At 45.0% G+C, this 23,695-nt stretch overlaps 1 protein-coding gene across 1 annotated transcript in view; it reads right to left on the minus strand.

The window, feature by feature from the left end:
• Positions 1–23,695, minus strand: part of cacna1c (calcium channel, voltage-dependent, L type, alpha 1C subunit) — an 880,695-nt gene that overhangs the window by 49,611 nt on the left and 807,389 nt on the right. The window contains exon 42 of the mRNA XM_060902748.1: positions 2,886–3,220. Within this exon, the coding sequence (XP_060758731.1) occupies positions 2,886–3,220 (335 nt within the window). The remainder of the gene's footprint in view (positions 1–2,885; positions 3,221–23,695) is intronic.

A 23,695-nucleotide genomic window follows, 5' to 3' on the forward strand; every position in this document is an offset into this window, starting at 1 on the left:
CAAATGACCCAGTGCATGTTTTATTGTCTCCCAGTATTTAAACAGGTGTTGTATATTTTAAGGCTGTACCATACTGGAGAAGTGATAGAACAAGAACAATTCCCATAGTACATCTAGGGCATGCCAGAAAATGCCAATAAAAGATGCGTTATGGATGTGACAGAAAAAGTATCACTTTTCTTGGGTGACTGTACATTTTTATCAAACTCTGTGAAATTGTAAACCTAATGTCGAAATGGAGATATCCATTTGATAGAGGGGTCCAAGGTGAATATTAAAAAAATCTTTGTTTAAAATATTTTGTATTTCATGCAGAGTTTCGGAAGGAAAAGTCAGCGTTATGGATGTGACGAAATTCCGTTACGGGTGTGACGCGTCTGAAATAGACATGGCGTATGTTTAGAAAATCAGCAATTTAACCACCATAACCCTTTGAAAAACTCTCTAAATATCAGCTAAAACTATCAAAGTTCTTAAATAATATTTAGGATGGCTATTGTTTTGCTGTTTTGTGGATTTTAGCATACATTTCTGTGGCTTGTGGCAATAATATAGAATTGTACATGATCAAAGTTGATTTTAGCTTGGGTTTTACATTATAAGAAGGAAAGACTGACAGTGACATATTAGGTTGGTTACAAATTGGTTCAACTTATTCACATCTGTAAAATACAGGCCTAGGTGATATCTCTGGGAGTGGTTTTGATGTATTACATGTTGCTTTATTTTTGCATGGTGAGGTTGACATTTACATGGAATTGCCCTTAAACAAGTGAGACAAAAATGTTATACTTGGTCATTTATTGATTGAGGAAAATGATCCAATATTACATATCTATGAGTGGCAAAAGTACGTGAACCTCTGGGATTATCAGTTAATTTGAAGGTAAAATTAGAGTCAGGTGTTTTCAATCAATGGGATGACAGTCAGGTGTGAGTGAGCACCCTGTTTTATTTAAAGAACAGGGATCTGCCAAAGTCTGATCTTCACAACACGTTTGTGGAAGTGTATCATAGCACAAACAAAGGAGATTTCTGAGAACCTCAGAAAAAGCATTGGTGATGCTCATCAGGCTAGAAAAGGTTACAAAACCATCTCTAAAGAGTTTGGACTCCACAGTCAGACAGACTGTGTACAAATGGAGGAAATTCAAGACCACTGTTACCCTCCCCAGGAGTGTATGACCAAGAGCAAGGCGTGTAATAGTCGGTTAGGTTACAAAGGACCCCAGGGTAACTTCTAAGCAACTGAAGGCCTCTCTCACATTGGCTAATGTTAATGTTCATGAGTCCACCATCAGGAGAATACTGAACAACAATGGTGTGCATGGTAGGGTTGCAAGGAGAAAGCCACTGCTCTCCAAAAAGAACATTGCTGCTTGTCTGCAGTTTGCTAAAGATCACGTGGACAAGCCAGAAGGCTACTGGAAAAATGTTTTGTGGATGGATCAGAGCAAAATAGAACATTTTGGTTTCAATGAGAAGTGTTATGTTTGGAGAAAGGAAAACACTGCATTCCAGCATAAGAACCTTATCCCATCTGTGAAACACGGTGGTGGTAGTATCATGGTTTGGGCCTGTTTTGCTGCATCTGGGCCAAGACGGCTTTCCATCATTGATGGAACAATGAATTCTGAATTACACCAGTGAATTCTAAAGGAAAATGTCAGGACATCTGTCCATGAACTGAATCTCAAGAGAAGGTGGGTCATGCAGCAAGACACCGACCATAAGCACACAAGTAATTCTACCAAAGAATGGTTAAAGAAGAATAAAGTTAATGTTTTGGAATGTCCAAATCAAAGTCCTGACCTTAATCCAATCGAAATGTTGTGGAAGGACCTGAAGTGAGCAGTTCATGTGAGGAAACCCACCAACATCCCAGAGTTGAAGCTGTTTTGTATGGAGGAATGGGCTAAAATTCCTCCATGCCAGTGTCCAGGACTGATCAATAGTTTCTGGAAGCGTTTATTTGCAGTTATTGCTGCACAAGGGGGTCACACCAGATACTGAAACCAAAGGTTCACATACTTTTGCCACTCACAGATATTTAATATTGGATCATTTTCCTCAATTAATAAATGACTAAGTATAATATTTTTGTCTCATTTGTTTAACTGGGTTCTCTTTGTCTACTTTTAGGATTTGTGTGAAAATCTGATGATGTTTTAGGTCATATTTATGCAGAAATATAGAAAATTCTAAATGGTTCACAAACTTTCAAGCACCACTGTGTATATTTGGTGTGGTGTGTGTGTCTTCTCAATCTGGTGTTTGTAGTACTGGCACTTAATCTTCTTGTGCTCCTTCTGCCTGATGTTACTGTCAGCTGGGATTGCTACATCTATCACAACTTCACTCTTCTGCTCCTTGTCTACAGGTGCAGCCTCATTCATACCATGCACTCTCCCAACTCTATCATCCATTCACAAACTGGCACCCAGCCACATCCTTGTCTCCACAATATTGTTAAGTATTCAGATTATAAAAGAATACATTACATGGCCAGAGCACTTGACCAGTTGCTTTCAGGATGTTTTCTGATTCCAAAAAGAGAGGCAGAATCCAACCCTCTCTGTTTTATAGGATTTCTACACCACTTTGTGAAGGTGTGCTTATATTTCCTGTCAGAATATTTGTCTACAATGAAAGACTTTTAAGTATGATTCTAGCCTTCCCTCTTCCCCCATGTCCCTCAGCGTTGTTTTTCTTATCCACTGAAAATTATGCATTAAACTTGATTGCACCAAACATAAAGCTATTAATTTCACTTTCATGTAGCTAAGGCAAACTGACTAATACTGTGAAAATGTATTGCCCTCCAAGATTCCCTCTGTAGCTTTTCAGGCACATACAACAACGCTATACTTCCCTCTCGTTCATACCTTTTATTGGGGAAGGGCCATGTAGAGCATGGGAGTAGTACAGGTATGAGCAGGGGCTTGGTGTTCCCATCCACTGTGTTAATGGATGGGTAACAGTGGCTGATGGATGTGTTGTTGGCATTGTTGATGTTGGCATTGGAACCTGAGGAGGAGTAGCTGCTTGGGGTGAAGGTGGAGTCCACCAGTTTCTCACGAGATGGTGACTTGCCCTCTCCAGGGCTGCCTGACTTGCTGAGGTGCAGTGGCCGCTGACTGGTGAAGGATGAGGGGAAATCAGTGCTGTCATCACTCTGATGATAATAGTTCATGTGGTTTCTAAAGAAACCATCTGATCGCTGTGCAGAGAACAAGATACTTGATCAACACACAATGAATGTACTAACCCCATTTCCAGGAAAGTTGGTATATTTTCCAAAATGCAATAAAATAAATATCTGTGATTTGTTAATTCACGTGAACATTTATTTAACTGACAAAAGTACAAAGAAAAGATTTTCAATAGTTTTACTGACCAATTTAATTGTATTTTGGAACTATAAATGAAGTTAGAACACTCAAAAAAAGTTGGAACAGAGGCATTATTACCATTGTATGACATTGCTTTTCCTTTTAATAACACTTTTTAATCATAAGGGATCTGAGGATACTAATTGTTGCAGTTTTGCAATTGGAATTTTTGTCCATTTTTGCTTGATACAAAACTTCAGCTGCTCAACAGTCTGTAGTTACCATTATCTAATTCTCCTCTCCATGATGTGCCATACATTCTCAATAGGAGACAGATCTGGACTTGCATCAGGTCAGTCAAGCACAGACACTCTGTGTCTACAAAGCCACACTGTTGTAGCCCATGCAGAATGTGGCCTGGCATTGTTCTGCTGAACTTCCTGGGAAGAGACACTGGCTTGATGAATATATCTCTCTAAAATCCCAATATATGCCCCAATATATCAATGGTACCTTCACACACATGCAACTCACTCATGCCATGCGTTCTGATGCACTCTTCCACCATCACAGATGCTATCTTTTGCACCTTTTTCTGATAACAAACTGGATGGTCATGTTCACCTTTGACACTGAGAACTTGACGTCTGGTTTTCCCAAAAAAACAAGCTGAAATGTGGACTTATCTGACCACAGCACACGTTTCCACTGTCTTTCCAGTCACCTGAGAGGAGTTTAACTGCAGAAAAATTATCAGCATGTCTGCATAGAATTGATGAATGGCTTCCTCCTTGCATAACACAGTTTCAGGTTTGTCAGATTATATTTGTCAGATTAGCATGATGGTTTCTTAGGTAGTGCTGCCTGAAGGCTCAAAGGTCATGCACATTCAACAGTGGTTCCTGACCTTGCTCTTTATGCACTGAGATGTTTCTGAATTCTCTGAATCTTTTCACAATATTGTCCTCTAGGTTTTCAAAGACCTAAAAACTTGCTTTGAGAAATGTTCTTTTTGAATTGACCAAAAATTCTCTCATGAATTTTGGCACAGGAGTGAGCCCTGACCCATCCATGCTTGCAAAAACTGAGCATTTGGTGCATGCCTCTTTTATACCCAATCATGTTACCAATTAACCTGCATATTGTGGAATCTTCCAAAATTGTGTTACTTGAATATCCTATAAACTTTTCAGTCTTATTTTGCCTCTGTCCCAACTTTTTTTGAGTGTGTTGCAGGTATCAAATTCTAATTTTGTTTATATTTAAAACATACAAGATGGTTAGTAGGGGTGGCATGGTGGTGTAGTGGTTAGCACTGTCACCACACAGCAAGAAGGTTCGGTCTTTGAACCTCATGGCTGATGGGGGCCTTTCTGTGTGGAGTTTGCATGTTTTCCCCATGTCTGCATGGGTTTCCTCTGGGTGCTCCGGAGTTTACAGATTTAGTAAAATAGCCAGCCACTGGGGTTGTACAAGACTGGGCATACTTAAAGCTGGTTCCAAGCACAGATAGATTGGGGAGGGTTGCATCAGGAAGGGCATCCGGTGTAAAACCTATGTGGACCAGATCCACTGTGGCAACCCTGAAGGTATGGGAGCAGTTGAAAGAAGAAGACAATTAAGCTGGTCAGTAAAACTACTGAAAACTTTTTCTTTGTACTTTTGTCTGCTAAATGAAGGTTCACATTAATTAACAAATCACAGATTTTTGTTTTATTGCATTTTGGAAAATATTTCAACTTTTCTAGAAATAGGGTTAGTAAATACACATGTAATCACACCAGACAAATACATGCATTGTCAACCAACCAACCAACCAACCAACCAACCAACCAAACAAACAAACAAACAAACAAACAAACAAACAAGCCAAATTCTGCTTCACTTTAAATTTAAGGAGAAATCTAATAATCCAACATATGCTGTACCACATTAAATTATTACATAGCATACATACATCTACATTAGGTATGGGCAATGGGGCGAAGTAATTGGCCCCATCAGCAATAACTGACTGAACATAAACTAAAAGAGATAGTAGCACACTGTAATCATAACATAACCTACTCACTGTAATCATGACAGAATAGAACAATTTTTTACAGCAAAGCTATTTTTTCCAAGTGTGCATTGTGACCACTGTTGTTTTCCTTTTCTTTTTTTTTAACCACTATCAAATGGCTGCAGTGAAGGTTGACTTGTTCTTAGGCCATGCCTCAATGTGGCTGCAAAGCTAGGTCAATGAGGCCCAGATTCTCTAGAATGGTGTTCTTTGATATGGAGGGGAGTTGTGGGTGGTAAAAGAGAGCAACTGGACTTGCTTGAAGATTCTTGAAGACGTTTCACCTCTCATCCAAATGGCTTCTTCAGTTCTGTCTGCCTAATAGGGAGAGCCTGAGGAACTGGCTCTCCTGTGTTGAGCCATGTGCCTGTGAAGCGGTTGTTTTGTTTCCCCAATATACGAGTTCGTGCATTCCTCACTGCACTGAATTGCATACATTATGTTGTCCTGTTTGTGTCTGGCTATTCTGTCCTTAGGGTGGACCAGTTTCTGCTTCAGGGTGTTACTGGGTCTGAAATGTACCGGAATGTTGTGTTTGTAGAAGATCCTCCTGAGTTTCTCAGATAGACCAGAAATGTAGGGAATGACAATGTTCTTGCGTTTGTTCCTGTTATCCTCCTTGTCCGTTATGTTCCTTTTTCTGCTCTGTGCTCATTCACAGGCGCATGGCTCAACACAGGAGAGCCAGTTCCTCAGGCCAGGACTCTGCTGTCTATCTTCATCTTAACAACAAAGGACACTCATTTCAGGATTGCAACGTACGCATTTTAGCCAGGGAGGATTGTTGGTATGAGTGAGGAGTTAAAGAAGCCATTTTTGTCAACCTGGAACGGCCATCACTGAACAGAGGTGGGGGTCTAAGACATCATTTATCAGCCACCTACAATGCAGTCCTTGGCACACTTCCCAGACAACTGAATGCACACCAAAACCCAGCTGTTTTCAGTGACTTACAGGAGGACAGTGAGAACCAGCAATCCATTGATCACCCCAACAACTCTCGAGGCCGTTCACACCCAGCCCCCAGTGACCCACACCAACAGGATGACTCAACAACACCTTAGGATTGCTTTTCATCCATGAGAGGATAAATACCTGATACTCCCTATTAGTCAGACAAAACTGAAGAAGCCTTTCGGATGAGAGGTGAAACATCTTCAAGAATCTTCAAGCAAGTACAGTTGCTCTCTTTTACCACCCACAGTTTGCTATGACCTGGATGACTGAGAATCTTCACAGATATGGAGGGGAGATTCAATGTTTGAGAATATCTGGCCTAATATGCATACCTTTCTTTTCTGCAAAAGCCTACAAAAATCTTAGGTTTGATCCCCCAATTTGTTTGGTTAAAAGTAAAATATTGCCAAATAGCTTATGTAGTACATTTCTTCCAACCCAACCTAATGTTTGTATCTGTTAATTCAAGGATGGCATCATAGCCACAACTGCCTCTTTTCAGAGTTAGGTTCAAGATCACCATAGGCAAAACCATAGTCAATGGAGTCTGAGTCAAGAGCAAGTGATTTGGGTGAAACCAAGATGAGACCAATACCACACATGGCTGAGTTCAAGTCAAGTCATAGACCAGACACTTAGAGGTGTTAATTTGCTAGTTGTAGAATCTTCCTAACCTGACATAAAATTTCAACTGAATTAACTAAAATAACCTATCTAATGATCATTTTTAAGGTTACCCAGCCCTAATATGCATACAAGTCATTCTCACTGATCAGCATTGATGAGAATAAAGCCCTAAACTTCACATTCAACACTTTCTACAAGCACTCTTATTAAACACTCAATGGCTCAGTTAAATATGGGCCTTTTCCACTATCCTTTTTCAGCTCACTTCAGCCCAACACGGCTCGCGTTTCGACTACCTCAGAGCAGCACGACTGAGCTCACTTCAGCCTTACTCAGCACCCAAAACTCGCACGGTTTTGGAGTGGGGCTGAAGTGAGCCAAACCGAGCCGAGTGGGGCTAGGGGCGTGAGGAGACACTCCCCTGTGCACTGATTGGTGAGGAGGAGTGTCCTCACATGCCCACACACACCCCGCGAGCACGCTGGGAACCACCATCTGTAAACACCGTAAACCCAGAAGAAGAAGAATTATGACAAATTATGCGCCTCGCCTCATCTATATGCTCTTGCCAGTATCTGTTGGTGTTGTCGGTGACAACAAGCCACAGCACCAAGACCAGCAACACTAACGACTCCATGTCCTCCATGTTTATTGTTTACTATCCAGGTCGTGAGACTACCGCTTAAAAGGTCACTGATGTCACTGTTTGCGCCGCCTAACGACATCACGTGACGTCCACCCACTTTCGCTAACTCCACCCAATGTGTCCACCCACTTCCAGCCAGCACGGTTCAGCGCAGTTGTAGTCGAAATGCAACCTCACAGCCCCACTCAGCTCGACTCAGCCCAACTCAGCACCGCACGGCTCAGCCCAACTCAGCCGCGTTGGTAGTGGAAAAGCCCCAGTAGTGGTTTAAAAAGATAACTAGGTCACAAGGTATTCACCAACTTCTTATGATTTTTGCTTCTACTTTCTGCCTAATTCCGATGCCATTTTCACCTTTGTTCTGAAATTATCTCAAAAATCTGATAAGTCCACATGAAACTACAGTAGATTCATAAAGTATTCAGATCCCTTGTTGTGCATTTTAATGTTTTGTGTTTTTGGTTTTGAATGGATATATTTTACATTTTACCCATCAATCTACATTTAATCACCCATAACGAGGAAGTGAAAACATTATATATATATATATATATATATATATATATATATATATATATATATATATATATATATATTTTTTTAGAGATATTTAAACTGAAATCTGTTATTCAGAAAAAAGGGGGAAAAAGAGGATCCTATAGGGTTTGGAGTTTAGTAATCAAGTTGCTACTTACATAGGAATAAGAGTGTCTTTAAACTCACTCTTTAGCCCTAAAGTGAAATGTTATTGGGAAACCTACCCCAGCTCTTTTCTGCATCAGGTCTTTTCTGAGTAATTGTTATCAGTTTGTAAATATTAATTGTGTCATACTTACAGTGCCCTCCATGATCATTGGCACCCCTTGTAAAGATTAGTAAAAGGGGTTAAAAAAAAATCCACATTTTGGTGAAATTGCATCATCTCACCCTGAAAAAATCCAAACATTAATTGGAATAAATTTATTCAGAGAAAAACAGATCCCTCATCAAGAAATATTTTCAACAAAAAAACATAAGTGCCACTATTATTGGCACCCCTGTACTTAATACTGTGCACAACTTCCCTTTGCCAGTAAAACAGCACTCTGTCTTGTCCAATAACATTTTATAAGTTTGGAGAATAGAGAACAGGGTGTCTGAAACTATTCCTCTTTACACAATCTTTTCCAGATTGTCCTCTCTTGTGCACTCTCCTCTTCAGCTCACCCCACAGGTTTTCAATGGGGTTCAGGTCAGGGGACTGAGATGGCCATGGCAGAAGCTTGATTCTCTGGTCAGTCCAGCATTTTTGTGTTGATTTGGACATATGCTTTGGGTCACTGTCCTGCTGGAATATCCAGTGTGAGGACCCAGTTTTAGTTTCCTGGCAGAGGCAGACAGATTTTGATTTAAAATGTCCTTGTATTTCATGGAGTCCATGATATCATGTATACCCAAACAAGGTTTCCAGAGCATTTGAAAGAAAAACAGCCCCACAACATCACAGAACTTCCACCATATTTTACAGTTGGGTTAGGGTTCTTTTCAATATTCCCATCCTTCTATTTACGCCAAACTTGACTTGAGTGTTTATTACCAAAAAGTTCCATTTTTGTTACATCAGACATCTGAAAATGGTTTCATCTCAACACGGTTCCAGTCAAAGTTGTAGTAGTGTTTTAAAAAACTTCAGGTGCTTATGTTAGTGGTTAACTGACAGAAAAGGCTCTTCTGGCAGACCTTCCAAATAATGTGTTAGTAAGGAGGTGGAATTTGATGGTGGTTTTGGAGATGTGGAAATCCCAAGGTATTACTTTTTCTTGTAATTCACTGTGGCAGCGGGGGCGTGGTCAAGCGCCGGTCTGTGACAGGAGGGCGGAGTTGGGGAAGGTAAGTGGCAGAATCACTTCACCTGAGTGTAATTAACCTGTGTTTGTGTGTGTTCTCCCCAGTAAACCGCGCCCTATTTAAGGAGGGAGAGTGAGAGCGGAGGGGAGCTCGCCGAGAGGAGATTCACGAGTGTGCGTGCGTGTGTGTGAATCTCAGAGTGTTGCTTGGTGTGTGCCCGACTGAAAAGTGCGGCAATAAAAGCACGATATTTAATCCTGATCTCTGTCCTGCCATCTTCTGTGCTCCACCCACACTTTAAACCCGCTACAGTGGTGCCGAAACCCGGGACGGTGGAACACCTGTCCTGCAGCCCCATGGAATCCTCCCCGTTCGCGGACTTGGTCCACGCCCTCGCCACGGCTCAGCAGAGCCAGCACCAGGCACTCGTCACACTCCGGAAGGAGCAGAAGCGCCGCTTTGAAGCCCTGGTGCTGGCTCAACAGGAAGACCGAGAGGCGTTCCGGCGCCTCCTCGCGTCGGCGGGGTCCACCAGCGCCCCGGCCGCAGGCCCATCTCCCCTCACCTTGACCAAGATGGGCCCGCAGGACGACCCCGAGACTTTCATCGCGTTGTTCAAGCAGGTCGCCAAAGCCTCGGGGTGGCCGATGGAGCAGCGCGCGGCGCGCCTCCTCCCCCTCCTGACGGGAGAGGCGCAGTTAGCCGCACTACAGCTCCCCGCCGACCACGGGCTGGCCTACGCCGACCTTCGCCGGGCTGTCCTCCAGTGCGTGGGGCGAACGCCAGAGCATCAGCACCAGCGCTTCCGCGCGCTGTGAATGGAGGAAGTCGGCAGCCCGTTCGCGTTCGGCCAGCAACTCCGGGACGCCTGCTGGCGGTGGCTGAGGGCCGAAGATTGCGACGCTGAGGGAATCATCGACCAGGTGGCGCTGGAACAGTTCATCGCCCGCCTACCCGCCGGAACCGCGGAGTGGGTCCAGTGCCACCACCCGGCGTCAATCAGGCCGTGGGACTGGCGGAGGATCATCTGGCGGCTGTCCCGGCGGCAGGACAACGGATGACGTCGTCTTCTCTCTCCTCTTCTCTCTCTCTCTCTCTTCCCCCTCTTCCCGTGTCCCGTCCTTGCCCCATTCCCCCACCACGGAGGCGGGGGCCGGCTCCACCCCAGCCGGCCCGCCACACCCGTGGTGCCCTCCCATTTCTCCCTTCTGTGTCTGTCTCTCCCCCCCCCCAGGTGAGTGACCCTCAAAACACAGCTGCAGAGGGGAGGCCCGGGCCGGTTTGCTGGCGCTGCAGGGAACCGGGCCACCTGCAGCATCAGTGTGCAGCGATGGAGGTGGGGTCGGTGGTGCAGATCCCCGATGCGCCAGAGGCTGCCCTCGATCAGGCCGGAGCGTATTGCATACCGGTAAGTGTACAAGGGGTGACATATCAGGCGTTGGTGGATTCGGGTTGCAATCAGACCTCGATCCGCCAAAGCCTGGTGCAAGACGAGGCATTGGGGGGAGCACAAGGGGTGAAGGTGTTGTGTGTGCACGGGGATATTCACAGCTACCCGTTGGTGTCGGTCCACATACATTTCAGAGGGGAAAAATGATAGTGAAGGCGGCGGTTAATCCTCGCCTTACCCACTCTTTGATCTTGGGGACTGATTGGCCGGGATTTCGGGGGTTGATGGCACGCCTAGTAAAGAGTGGGTCCTGCCGGTTGTCAGGGGAGGGTCCTGGTGTCGCTTTGGCTGGAGCTGCGGTTGCAGAGCCATCTACGTCATCTCTGCGACAGAGTGAGGAGCCGCCGGCCCCTCCTCTTTCTATTGGGGAATCCCTCGTGGATTTCCCACTGGAACAATCGCGAGACGAGACTCTGCGACACGCGTTTGACCAAGTGAGAGTAATCGATGGTCAAACGCTCCAGCCGAACGCCACCCCGTCCTTCCCCTATTTTTCCATTTTGAAGGATAGGTTATACCGAGTGACGCAGGACACTCAGACGAAGGAGCAAGTCACCCAGTTGTTAATTCCAAAGAGCCGCCGGGAATTGGTATTCCAGGCGGCTCACTTTAATCCCATGGTGGGACACCTCGGGCAGGATAAGACACTCGCCCGGATAATGGCCCGATTCTATTGGCCGGGGATTCGCGGCGACGTCCGTAAGTGGTGTACGGCGTGCCGCGAATGCCAATTAGTAAATCCAGCGGCCATTCCAAATGCGCCCTTGCGCCCCCTACCATTAATCGAGACCCCGTTTGAAAGAATTGGGATGGATCTCGTCGGGCCATTAGATTGGTCAATACGAGGGTACCGCTTTATATTGGTTCTGGTGGACTAAGCAACGAGATACCCGGAAGCGGTGCCTCTCCGCAATATCTCCGCAGGTATTATTGCAGAGGCCCTCTTCCACGTCATCTCCCGGGTTGGAATCCCGAAAGAGATTCTGACTGACCAAGGCACCTCATTTATGTCACGAACACTGAGCGAACTGTATGGGCTATTGGGTATTAAGCCGATCCGCACCAGTGTGTATCACCCACAGACGGACGGTTTAGTTGAACGGTTCAATCGCACCCTCAAGAATATTATCAAAAAATTCGTAAGTGAGGACGCACGTAACTGGGATAAATGGCTCGAACCCTTGTTGTTTGCAGTGCGAGAGGTCCCCCAAGCCTCCACGGGGTTCTCCCCGTTTGAATTATTGTATGGGCGTAAGCCGCGCGGCATCTTAGATGTACTGCGGGAAAATTGGGAGGAGGGACCTTCACAGAGCAAAAATGAAATTCAGTACGTTATGGATCTGCGCGCAAAGCTCCACACGCTCACCCACCTAACTCAGGAGAATTTGCGGCAGGCTCAGGAACGGCAAACCAGCCTGTACAACAAGGGCACGCGCCTTAGAGAGTTCACTCCGGGAGATAAGGTACTCATCCTGTTGCCCACGTCGAGCTCCAAATTAGTCGCCAAGTGGCAAGGGCCCTTTGAGGTCACACGGCAAGTCGGGGACGTCGACTATGAGGTTAGGCGACCGGACAGGGAGGGGGCGCCACAGATCTACCACCTCAATCTGCTGAAACTCTGGAATGAAGAGGTCCCCGTGGCGTTGGTGTCAGTAGTTCCGGAGAAGGCGGAGCTGGGGCCGGAGGTCCAAAAAGGGTCATTGGCATCTCGCACCTCTCCGGTCCCCTGTGGAGACCACCTCTCCCCGACCCAACTCACGGAGGTCGCCCAGTTGCAGACCGAGTTTTCGGATGTGTTCTCGCCCCTGTCCGGTCGCACCACCCTCATAGAACACCACATAGAGACACCCCTGGGGGTGGTAGCGTGTAGCCGTCCTTATAGATTACCCGAACACAAAAAAAAGGTGGTTTGGGAAGAACTTCAGGCCATGCTCGAAATGGGCATCATCGAGGAGTCCCACAGTGACTGGAGCAGCCCGGTGGTCTTGGTTCCCAAGGCCGACGGCTCGGTCCGGTTCTGTGTGGACTATAGAAAAGTCAACGCGGTGTCTAAATTCGACGCGTACCCAATGCCTCGTATTGATGAGCTGCTCGATCGACTAGGCACGGCTCGCTTTTACTCGACACTGGATTTGACGAAGGGATATTGGCAGATCCCCTTGACTCCATTATCCCGGGAAAAAACGGCCTTCTCCACACCGTTCGGCTTACACCAGTTCGTCACACTTCCGTTTGGGCTGTTTGGGGCGCCCGCTACGTTTCAGCGACTGATGGACCGGGTCCTCCGGCCCCACGCCACCTATGCGGCCGCTTACTTAGATGACATCATCATTTATAGTAATGACTGGCAGCGGCACCTGCAACACCTGAGGGCCGTCCTTAGGTCGCTGAGGCGGGCGGGGCTCACTGCCAACCCGAAGAAGTGTGCGATTGGGCGGGTGGAAGTACGGTATCTGGGCTTCCACTTGGGTAACAGGCAGGTGCATCCCCAAATTAATAAGACAGCAGCGATTGCGGCCTGCCCGAGGCCCAAGACCAAAAAGGGGGTGAGACAGTTCCTGGGGCTGGCTAGCTATTATTGTAGGTTTATACCTAATTATTCGGACGTCACCAGCCCGCTGACTGACCTCACTAAAAAGGGGGCGCCAGATCCGGTCCAGTGGACGGAGCAGTGCCAGCGGGCTTTCTCTGAGGTAAATGCTGCACTGTGTGGGGGGTCACTTTTGCACTCCCCTGACTTCTCTCTCCCTTTTTTGTTACAGACGGATGCGTCGGACAGAGGGCTGGGGGCCGTTTTGTCCCAGCAGGTGGGGGGAGAGGACTGTCCAGTGTTATACATCAGCCGAAAGCTGTCAGTGCGTGAGGGGTGCTACAGCACCATCGAGAAAGAGTGCCTGGCGATCAAGTGGGCGGTCCTCGCCCTCCGGTACTACCTGCTGGGGCACTCTTTCACCCTCTGTTCGGACCACGCACCCCTCCAGTGGCTCCACCGCATGAAGGATGCCAACGCGCGGATCACCCGTTGGTATCTGGTGCTCCAACCTTTCAACTTCAAGGTGGTCCACAGGCCGGGGGCGCAGATGGTCATGGCGGACTTCCTCTCCCGTCAAGGGGGGGGAGTCGGCTGCGGGCCGGACGGGCGCCCGGCCTGAGTCGGGCAGTGGGGGTATGTGGCAGCGGGGGCGTGGTCAAGCGCCGGTCTGTGACAGGAGGGCGGAGTTGGGGAAGGTAAGTGGCAGAATCGCTTCACCTGAGTGTAATTAACCTGTGTTTGTGTGTGTTCTCCCCAGTAAACCGCGCCCTATTTAAGGAGGGAGAGTGAGAGCGGAGGGGAGCTCGCCGAGAGGAGATTCACGAGTGTGCATGCGTGTGTGTGAATCTCAGAGTGTTGCTTGGTGTGTGCCCGACTGAAAAGTGCGGCAATAAAAGCACGATATTTAATCCTGATCTCTGTCCTGCCGTCTTCTGTGCTCCACCCACACGTTAAACCCGCTACATTCACCAACAGTGATCCTTAGGGATTTTTTTAGTTTCTCTAACCATCCTCTTGACTTTATGTGGGGGCAAAAATAAACTTGGATTTTCTTCCAGGCAAGTTTGTAACAGTCCAGTTGGTGTCCACTTTTTTTTATTATTGCCTTTTCAGGCAAGTAGCTATTTTTTTCATAACCATTTCAATATTGCTTTCAATATTAGCTTTGGATACATTCCACAGTTTTGTGTGTGTGTGTGTGTGTGTGTGTGTGTGTGTGTGTGTGTTTACATGCACAAAATATGAATATATTGTGGTTACATGAATGTCATACAGTGGCACTGGATTTAATACTGCTCCTGACTCAAGCCGATATGAAGAAAAATAATCTTTGTTCAAGGTCAGAATTGTGTGCAACTGATACATACTTTTCTGATGAAAGTTTGCAAATTCTGCTCCATGCACACGACTCCTACAAAACTGTCTGCATCAGTCTGTAGTTATTCTGAAGTTTGAATACTGATGTAGACAATTCTGGTATTAACTCCTCACTACATGCATATAATTCAACCAGAGATGATGTTAATAGCTGTCTTCCACTTATTGCCCTCCCTGATGTGAAAGAGGTTAAAGGCACTCTGCAGATCAAGTATTATGAAATTATTTTTTTCTGAATTAAATTACTTTGATTTGGTCCTCATTAATCAATACATGGTTGGAGGCCTCCTCCTTTTTATCACCCCACAAAAGAAAAAAAAGCATCCTGTTGATGTGAAGTTGAGGGTTGATTGTCACATTGTTACAATGCTTCTGGGATATATTCCTCCATCGCTTGTTGTTCAGGCAATGAGGGTGGGTAGATCTGGTTGCGAGGTGGGGTGGTATCCAGCATGAGTTTTGTGACACGGTTATAGGACTTATGAGCTGGCAGGCCACTAGCTTTGGATTTACTGAAAACCTCTTGGAATGGGCTTTCTGGAATGGGCTTTTTGGAATGGGTAGTCTAAGCATTTACGAGGTGGGGAATGTGCAGGCAGTGAGCCATGCAAGAAGATGACCAACTTGTGATTTCCTGGTTGAACCATGAGATTTGTGGGTCATAAAGATGCATTCAGGGAAATCCTAGCTTGATAGGGTGCTTAATAGTGATAGTAATGAGAAAGTGATTATTTTCCTGGTGAAAAGTGCTGACTTTGTGCATGAGAGTTTTTTAAATTTTCAGAGGATGTTGAAGAAGTTGTGTAGGTGCAATTGGTAATTATTATATACAAATATGATATGGTGTGTGTGTGTGTGTGTGTGTGTGAGAGAGAGGCCTTATGACCACGTGTTTCTAAGTACAGCAAGAGAGTTAGCTTTGGTTGCTAATTGAGAAGTGTTGGCCACGTGTGGAGACACAGATTAGCCTTGTGTCGCTAGCTAAGACAAAGGAATGCTAGCTAAGATGTGTTTGTGAGGCCTGTGTGTGTGGCCTGAACAAAAGAGTTAGCATGGATTGCTAGTTAAGGTGTGTATGTATGTGGCCTGTGGCCTAAGCAAAAAGGTTAGCCTAGCTTGCTAACGAGACAAAAGAATTAGCCATGTGTTTAGCTAAGGTGTGCTTGTGAGGCTTGTGGCCACATGTTTCTAAGTAACAAAGGACTAGCTGGTAGCTAACCCACAAGCTCATAACACTACTAAATCCACTGAAATCTTGATGAGGTCAAAATATGTAATAAGGAAATTGAGGATGTTAGTAAGGAATAGAGAAGCATGCACAGCCTATCTATTAAACAATTAAGAGATTAACAAAATAGAACAATCATCCATTCGACACGCTGCATGTCTACAGTGTAAACAATTAAACCATTCCTGAGTTTAAATTCACACTACTTCAATAAAAGCTAATTCCTAAGACTAGGTTTTGCCCAAATGCCAGTCTTACTTCAGTATCCCGTCTCTACACAAGATTATGAGATGTTCTGAGACTTTTGGAGTTTCACCGTTGTGAAGCACATGAGTTGCTTCCGTGGAAAGCAGAGGATTTCTTGGTCCGACGCGTGGTTGCTCGTGATGAAAATCTCTGATTAAACAATGTGCACAGCGCTTTAGTTAGAAGGGATCCAGTCACTTCTAACTCTTAAATTAAACTGCTTGGGCGGCAGTTCGCAAGTACTTATAAGGAACAAATGAAAAACCGGTTGTAACTCAACTGAGTTAAAAATCGCTCGATTCTGGACTCTACCGTGGCCAAAGGTAAGTAAAAGAAAAGCGCGAAACTCTGATTCTTGCAAGAAAGAAGAAAATATGTCTTTATCTGGTTTTCTGGTGCAGGGTATCTCTTTGTGTCTGGACGGCTTGGGATGCAAGACGAGAGAGAGGGAGATGGAAGCATTGTTCTGTTACTTATGCCTTCAGGGAGGAAGTGACGTCATGGAGGACGTGACGTAGGTGATCCCGCCCAGGCATGACGTAGGACAACGCGGAAGTTGGCTGATGGGAAATGTGGTTTCTTAAAGGGACTGTGTTGTACCTACAATCCCCCTTTTGGTCTCAGGGGTATGACGGAGTCGTAGCTCTGAGAGCACAGTATCCGTACAGTCCACATGTCCATAGTCCTTGAGGTAGCCTTGCTCTGTACAGTCCATGGTGTCTTGTGAAAACTGTGTAAACTCATGAGTTCCAGTAAGACAGTTGGAGGCAGAGGCATTTGGGCATATAATCAGGCTATAGGCATTTTGGGCATATAATCACACTATCTAACTAGGTCAAAGTCACATCTATAAAAAAAATTAACATTAACATGAAACATGTAGTGTTTAATTTCCTATGCATAAAAACAAGAAAAGAGAAGAAATGAAGGAAGAAAAGAAGTATTAGTGTTTGGGTTGGTAAACCTAATCTTCTGGAAATCTTCTGTGTTGGGTTGGTGAATGTGACTGGGAGTGTTAGTGTACGCTTATGGATGAGTGAGGCGTACAAGCTAGGTGGACAGGATGGGCCTAACTATCGTCCCCCCCTTTTGGAGTGAGGACTGTTCAAAAGGCTTGATTTGATTATTATGGAAATCGATATAAAGGCGTTTGATTAGGCCTGGATGTCCTAATGCGATACGTGAAGGGGGACAGTTTTCTACAATCGAAAGGTCCCGACCAGTGTGGTAGGAACTTTTTGAGACATCTACCGGTTTGGTAAAGTTAAAATGTAGGACTTTGTCACCTATTTGATATTTGTGATGGGAGGCTTTTCGGTTGTAGTAGGCCTTTTGTCCTTTTACGCTTGTTTCTATTTATTTGTTGAGGGGTCTGACCTCTTTTGTTTTATCTGTTGAGGGGTCTGACCTTTTCTGTAACAGTTCTTTAATCTCAGCCAACTGGGCTTTCAAAGAGTCCAGCTCTGAACGGAACTCACCAGGTTGGTCTGAGTCACTGTGTTGGTCATCTCTACCCCTACGTTTAGAGCTAAGGTTGGAGCGCTCCTGCCGTCTCCGGCCAGAGCGGGGATGACGATCTTGCTGCCAACCGCCTTGTTCCCTACAACCCTTTTCATGTGATGGGTGGTTGCCATAGTCACTGTGGACTTGCCCTCGGTCCCTCCTGACCTTACCTTGCCGATTTTTCCACTCACCCTTGTGATGGGTCGGCAAGGGGCGGTTCGGACTGGGATTTCTCCAGGTGGGTCCCCCTTTTGGAGCTTCACCTCCTTCTAAGGCTAGCGGGGGCTTGTCCTCACCTTGGAGACTAAGGACTCTGGGTTCATCATCGTTTCTGTTTGCGGTTTTGACAATGGTCTCCCAGGGCATTTGGGCTAGTTGCCTAATTTCCCTCATCGAGTGGAAATCCTGTCAACACATCAGTGCGACTTGAGTCTGCACGCTTGGGTGGAGGTTATGTAAGAAGAGGGATTTGAAGCCTCTATCTTCTTCCAAGCCTGGTACGCTACTACCCTGGAAATAGGCAGTATAGTACGTAGCCATCTATAATACTCACGAGGCGCCTCAGACCGTTTTTGTTTGATTTGTAATGCACACAATGTCGCGGAGGTTTCATCCGTGTACGGCGCATATTCTTCCCTCATGTAATTGTGAAGTTTCGAATAACTATCACGAATGTTTGGGGGTAGCGTCTCCAAAAGGGCACGAACGCTGCTACTGGAGGTCTTCCAGATCAGTTTAAGTTTCTCTCGCGTTGTGGCTTTCGGTAGGTCCATCAGGCATCGGTCAATTTCTCGCAAATAATCATTCACGTTTGTTCTTTTATTCTCAGGATCAAATCGCTCAACATCGTTGGCAAGTAGGTCAATTTGCCGTAAGCGAAGGGTTTGCTGCACGTCCTTGTGCGGCCTTCTTGGCTCTCCTGAGTACTCACTATCTAAACTACTCTGGTGTTGCTCCCATTTCGCACTAGATTCATAGCCTGATTCATCCGAAGATGGATCAGGGATACTGTAGCACACTGACCTGGGTGTGCTATGGTCCTGGGCTCGGGATGAGCACAGTACGGCTCCACCCTGGCTACACGACAAAGTCGTGTAGCGAGTTGATGGAGTTTGGCGGGGTGTCTGGTCCTCGACCAGGTAATCTACGGTGTCTGGTTTGGACGCCTCTTCCCGCTCTGAGCTTCGGCACATTGTTGGGGGTCTTTCACGCCCCTCGCACCCTTCTTGGGGGGTCTGCTCCTCGGCAGCCCTCTTGGCAGCCATTTCGGCTTTCTCTAGCCTTTCGGTGCAATCATCAAGGGAGGTTTTCAAGAGCTCACGCTCCCTATGTAAATCATTATTATCGGCTGCCAGCTCAGCGTTGCTGGTGGTCAGCCTTTCAATCTCTCCGCGGAGGTGTCTGATTTCTGAATCAGTATCTCGGAAGTATGACAGGAATAGCTTACCTAGTACCGCTTGGACACTAATAGTTGTTCCTTTTGGATCTCTCATATGTTTGCTCGAGTTATCTATGTTGTTTTGGCATTCACTCTTGCTCGTGTTCCTAATGTTTGCCTTTTTGGAGGCAGAGCAGTGAATGAGGTCTGCGATGACCTCAAGGAGAGACACGTCTTGAGCGTTGTCTTCAATTTCTGAGACATGAGGGGATGCCATTTTACTTAGGTTGGATATTGGATAATTAATTAATCAATGAGTTAATGAATTAATTAATTTTTATTAATTAATATCAACTACATAATTAATTAATTAAGTTTGTTTTGGAAATGCTCTTATCCTAAGTTAAGAATAGGTTATTAGTATTTGTGATATGGTTATCACGCTACTGTTAACCGTTTAACACACCTGGGGATATACCTTGGCAACTGCTGAATCAAACTGATAGTTTATCTGTTGTTGCAACAATATTCAAGAAGTCAACACCAATCTCCTCATACAAGGCACCAATTTAATTGTAGGCGCAATTGGTAATTATTATATTCAAATATGATATGGTATGTGTGTGTGTGTGTGTGTGTGTGTGAGAGGCCTTATGACCACGTGTTTCTAAGTACAGCAAGAGAGTTAGCTTTGGTTGCTAATTGAGAAGTGTTGGCCACGTGTGGAGACACAGATTAGCCTTGTGTCGCTAGCTAAGACAAAGGAATGCTAGCTAAGATGTGTTTGTGAGGCCTGTGTGTGTGGCCTGAACAAAAGAGTTAGCATGGATTGCTAGCTAAGGTGTGTTTGTGTGTGGCCTGTAGCCTAAGCAAAAAGGTTAGCCTAGCTTGCTAACGAGACAAAAGAATTAGCCGTGTGTTTAGCTAAGGTATGCTTGTGAGGCCTGTGGCCACGTGTTTCTAAGTAACAAAGGACTAGCCGGTAGCTAACCCACTATCTAATAACACTACTAAATCCACTGAAATCTTGATGAGGTCAAAATATGTAATAAGGAAATTGAGGATGTTAGTAAGGAATAGAGAAGCATGCACAGCCTATCTATTAAACAATTAAAAGATTAACAAAATAGAACAATCATCCATTCGACACGCTGCGTGTCTACAGTGTAAATAAGTAAACCATTCCTGAGTTTAAATTCACACTACTTCAATAAAAGCTAATTCCTAAAACTAGGTTTTGCCCAAATGCCAGTCTTACTTCAGTATCCCGTCTCTACACGAGATTCTGAGATGTTCCGAGACTTTTGGAGTTTCACCATTGTGAAGCACATGAGTCGCTTCTGTGGAAGGCAGAGGATTTCTTGGTCTGACGCGTGGTCGCTCGTGATGAAAATCCCTGATTAAACAATGTGCACAGCGCTTTAGTTAGAAGCGATCCGGTCGCTTCTAACTCTTAAACTGCTTGGGCGGCAGTTCGCAAGTACTTATAAGGAACAAATGAAAAACCAGTTGTAACTCGACTGAGTTAAAAATTGTGCGATTCTGGACTCTACCGTGGCCAAAGGTAAGTAAAAGCGTGAAACTCTGATTCTTGCAAGAAAGAAGAAAAGACGTCTTTATCTGGTTTTCTGCTGCAGGGTATCTCTTTGTGTCTGGATGGCTTGGGATCCAAGATGAGAGAGAGGGAGACGGAAGCGTTGTTCAGGGAGGAAGTGACGTCATGGAGGATGTGACGTAGGTGATCCCACCCAGGCGTGACGTAGGTCAACGCGGAAGTTGGCTGATGGGAAATGTAGTTTCTTAAAGGGACTGTGTTGTACCTACAGTTGTGTGGGGGTGTTCAATTTCTCTATGATGGCTTGGTCCATGAAATTTCTGGCAGTTCTGGAATCAATCAGCATTGAGATAACACAGTCTTAGAATTTTATCTGCACATTCAGAGTAAAGGATTAGTGAAATAGAAACTGAGATGGACTTACTGTTGAGGAGCATGTGAAGGTGTTGGCTCTCTCAGCTGGGTAGTGTTTGACTGGGGTTCTCTCAAAAGAAGAAGATTGTACCACAAAGTGGTTAGGGTTACTACAGTAGTAATAGAGTTTCTCCTTCTTTTGTTTCTCTCTGTGTGTCACTTCCCCTGGTTTAACGCAGCTGCATGCTGAGCAGTTGCTCTCTCTTGGTGAGTTAAAAGCTTGCTTAGGCACTTAAAGGGCATATTCTGGACCAATTTCGTTTTTTTATATGAAAGTATGTCCCTTTACACACTCATCCAGAAGGGTAATTTTGCACAAGGCCATCTGTCTACAGCAGAAAAGAATAAAATAACAAAACATGTCTGGAAAAATCCCAAGGGAGTCTGGAGCCAGAATCGTGATGTTATCTGTGGAACCGCGAGCAGGCTGCGCGAGCTTTGCATGGTTTAAGTGCACAGCCTGTGTAGACCAAGCGCTCCCATTTTTCTCTCATTGTCTGGTCTTTTGGAAAATGATGCATACTAATCCCATCATGATTGGTGTTGCTACACCCTCCTACAGTACATCTGTTAACCATTTTAATAATTACGCGATAACGTTGAAGAAATTTGCAGAAAACCACCAGGTCGTTTTCTCATAAACAAACCAGCACTGACGTAGGATTCAGAGGGAGGCATCCTGCAGATGACGTCATGAAAATCAATGTTTGCCGGGAAATCCAAATGCCAAGTTTTTTCAGAGGCGGACCAATTCACCTCAAATGGCTTGATTTCAACTGAATTTTTCTGGTATTGCACAAGGTAAAAAAATTGCAGATAATGCAGAATGCTACAGATATTTGACCAAAGTTTAATATAAAATAGGAGAATTACATTGATCTTGCTCCTGAATTTACCCGTGATATGCACTTTAATGGTTGTGAATGAGGTGATCCAGATGGATGGCTAAATCAATAGAGGGAGAATCAAGGGACATTTTCTCATTGGTTTCTCATGGCTTGTTCCATGACCACCTCTGGGTTTACTCCTTGGCGGTCTTGAGTACCAGCTCATTCCATCCACTTCCTACTGCAAGGATACAGAACTCTAATGCATATTCAGCTGTAGTTCCTTATCCCAGGGCCATGGTGAGAAGTTGTTCCCAAATTTTGCTGCCCTTGGGGAAATGATTGAAAATTCATTGAAAAAGACTCCAGGAGTAGAACTTGATGCTTCTACTGTTGTAGCCCATCCACCTTAAGGTTCTATGTTTTGCGCATACTGCTCACCATGGTTGCAAAGAGTGCTTATCTGAGTGACTATATCCTTCCTGACAGCTCAAAACAATCTGGCCAATTGCCTCTGACCTCTTTTATTAACAAGGTGTTTCCACCCACAGAACTGGCATTCACTCAATTATTTTTGTTTGTTTGTTTTTCGTAACATTCTGTGTAAACTCTAGACACTGTGTATGTGAAAATCCCAGATGATTAGCAATTTCTGAAATATTCCAACCAGCCCATCTGGCACCAACAACAATGGCATGGTTAAAGTCAGACAGATTTTTTTTTTCTGATTTTGATGCTTGTTGTGAACATTAACTGGGACATGTTCTCGACCTGTATGGTGCACAATTTTATGCATTGTGCTGCCACCAGATGATTGGCTGAGTGGATAACTGAATAAATCAGCAGATGTACAGGTATTCCTATTAAAGTGGAAGATGATGATGATAGTGTGTTTGGTGCCACAGTAGTGCAGTGGTTAGCACTGTCACCTCACACCAGACAGGTTCTGGGTTTGAATATACTGGTTGACCAGGGCCTTTCAGTGTGAGTTCTGCCCGTGCCTGCATGGGTTTTATTGATGTTTGAGGGCATTCATTTATGCACAGCTCTATTAAGATCCTGTCACAGCATTTCATTGGGGTTGGAGTTTGGCCTTTGACTTGTCCATTACAACACCTTGATTTTTTTTCTTCTTTAGCCAATCAGATGTCAGTTTTCTGGTGTGCTTGGGATCATTTGGCCTAGCTTAAGCTGCTGGACAAATGGTTTCACATTTATCTCAGGAATATTCTGGTATAAATTATAGTTCATCATTGTCTCAATGACTGCAAATTTCTCAGTTCCTGTGGCTGGAAAATAAGGCCAAATCATCACCATGCTTGACAATTGGTATTTCTGGTGATATGCTGTGTTTGTTTTTTGTCAAACATGGTTCTGTGCATGATGACCAAACATCTCCACTTTGATCTCATCAGTGCAAAGGATATTGTTCCAGTACTTTTGTGGTTTGTTCAGAAGAATTTTGTAAACTTAAATCATACTACCATTTTTTTGGAGAGAACGGGCTTTTCCCCTAGCCAACCTCCTATGAAAGCCATATTTGTTCAGTCTTTTTTCTGATTGTGAACATGTCATAAACATCGAACTTTTAATGTGTTTACAGAGGCCTGTAGGTCACGTAGTGTAGCTCTTAAGTTTTTCTTTATATGTCTGAGCATTAACTGGTCTGAATTTGGACTAAATTTGCTGGGATGCCCACTTCTGGGAAGATTGGCAGCTGTCTTGAAAGCTCT

This window comes from Neoarius graeffei, chromosome 21 (genome assembly GCF_027579695.1).
Source record: "Neoarius graeffei isolate fNeoGra1 chromosome 21, fNeoGra1.pri, whole genome shotgun sequence".
NCBI classification, from domain to species: domain Eukaryota; kingdom Metazoa; phylum Chordata; class Actinopteri; order Siluriformes; family Ariidae; genus Neoarius; species Neoarius graeffei.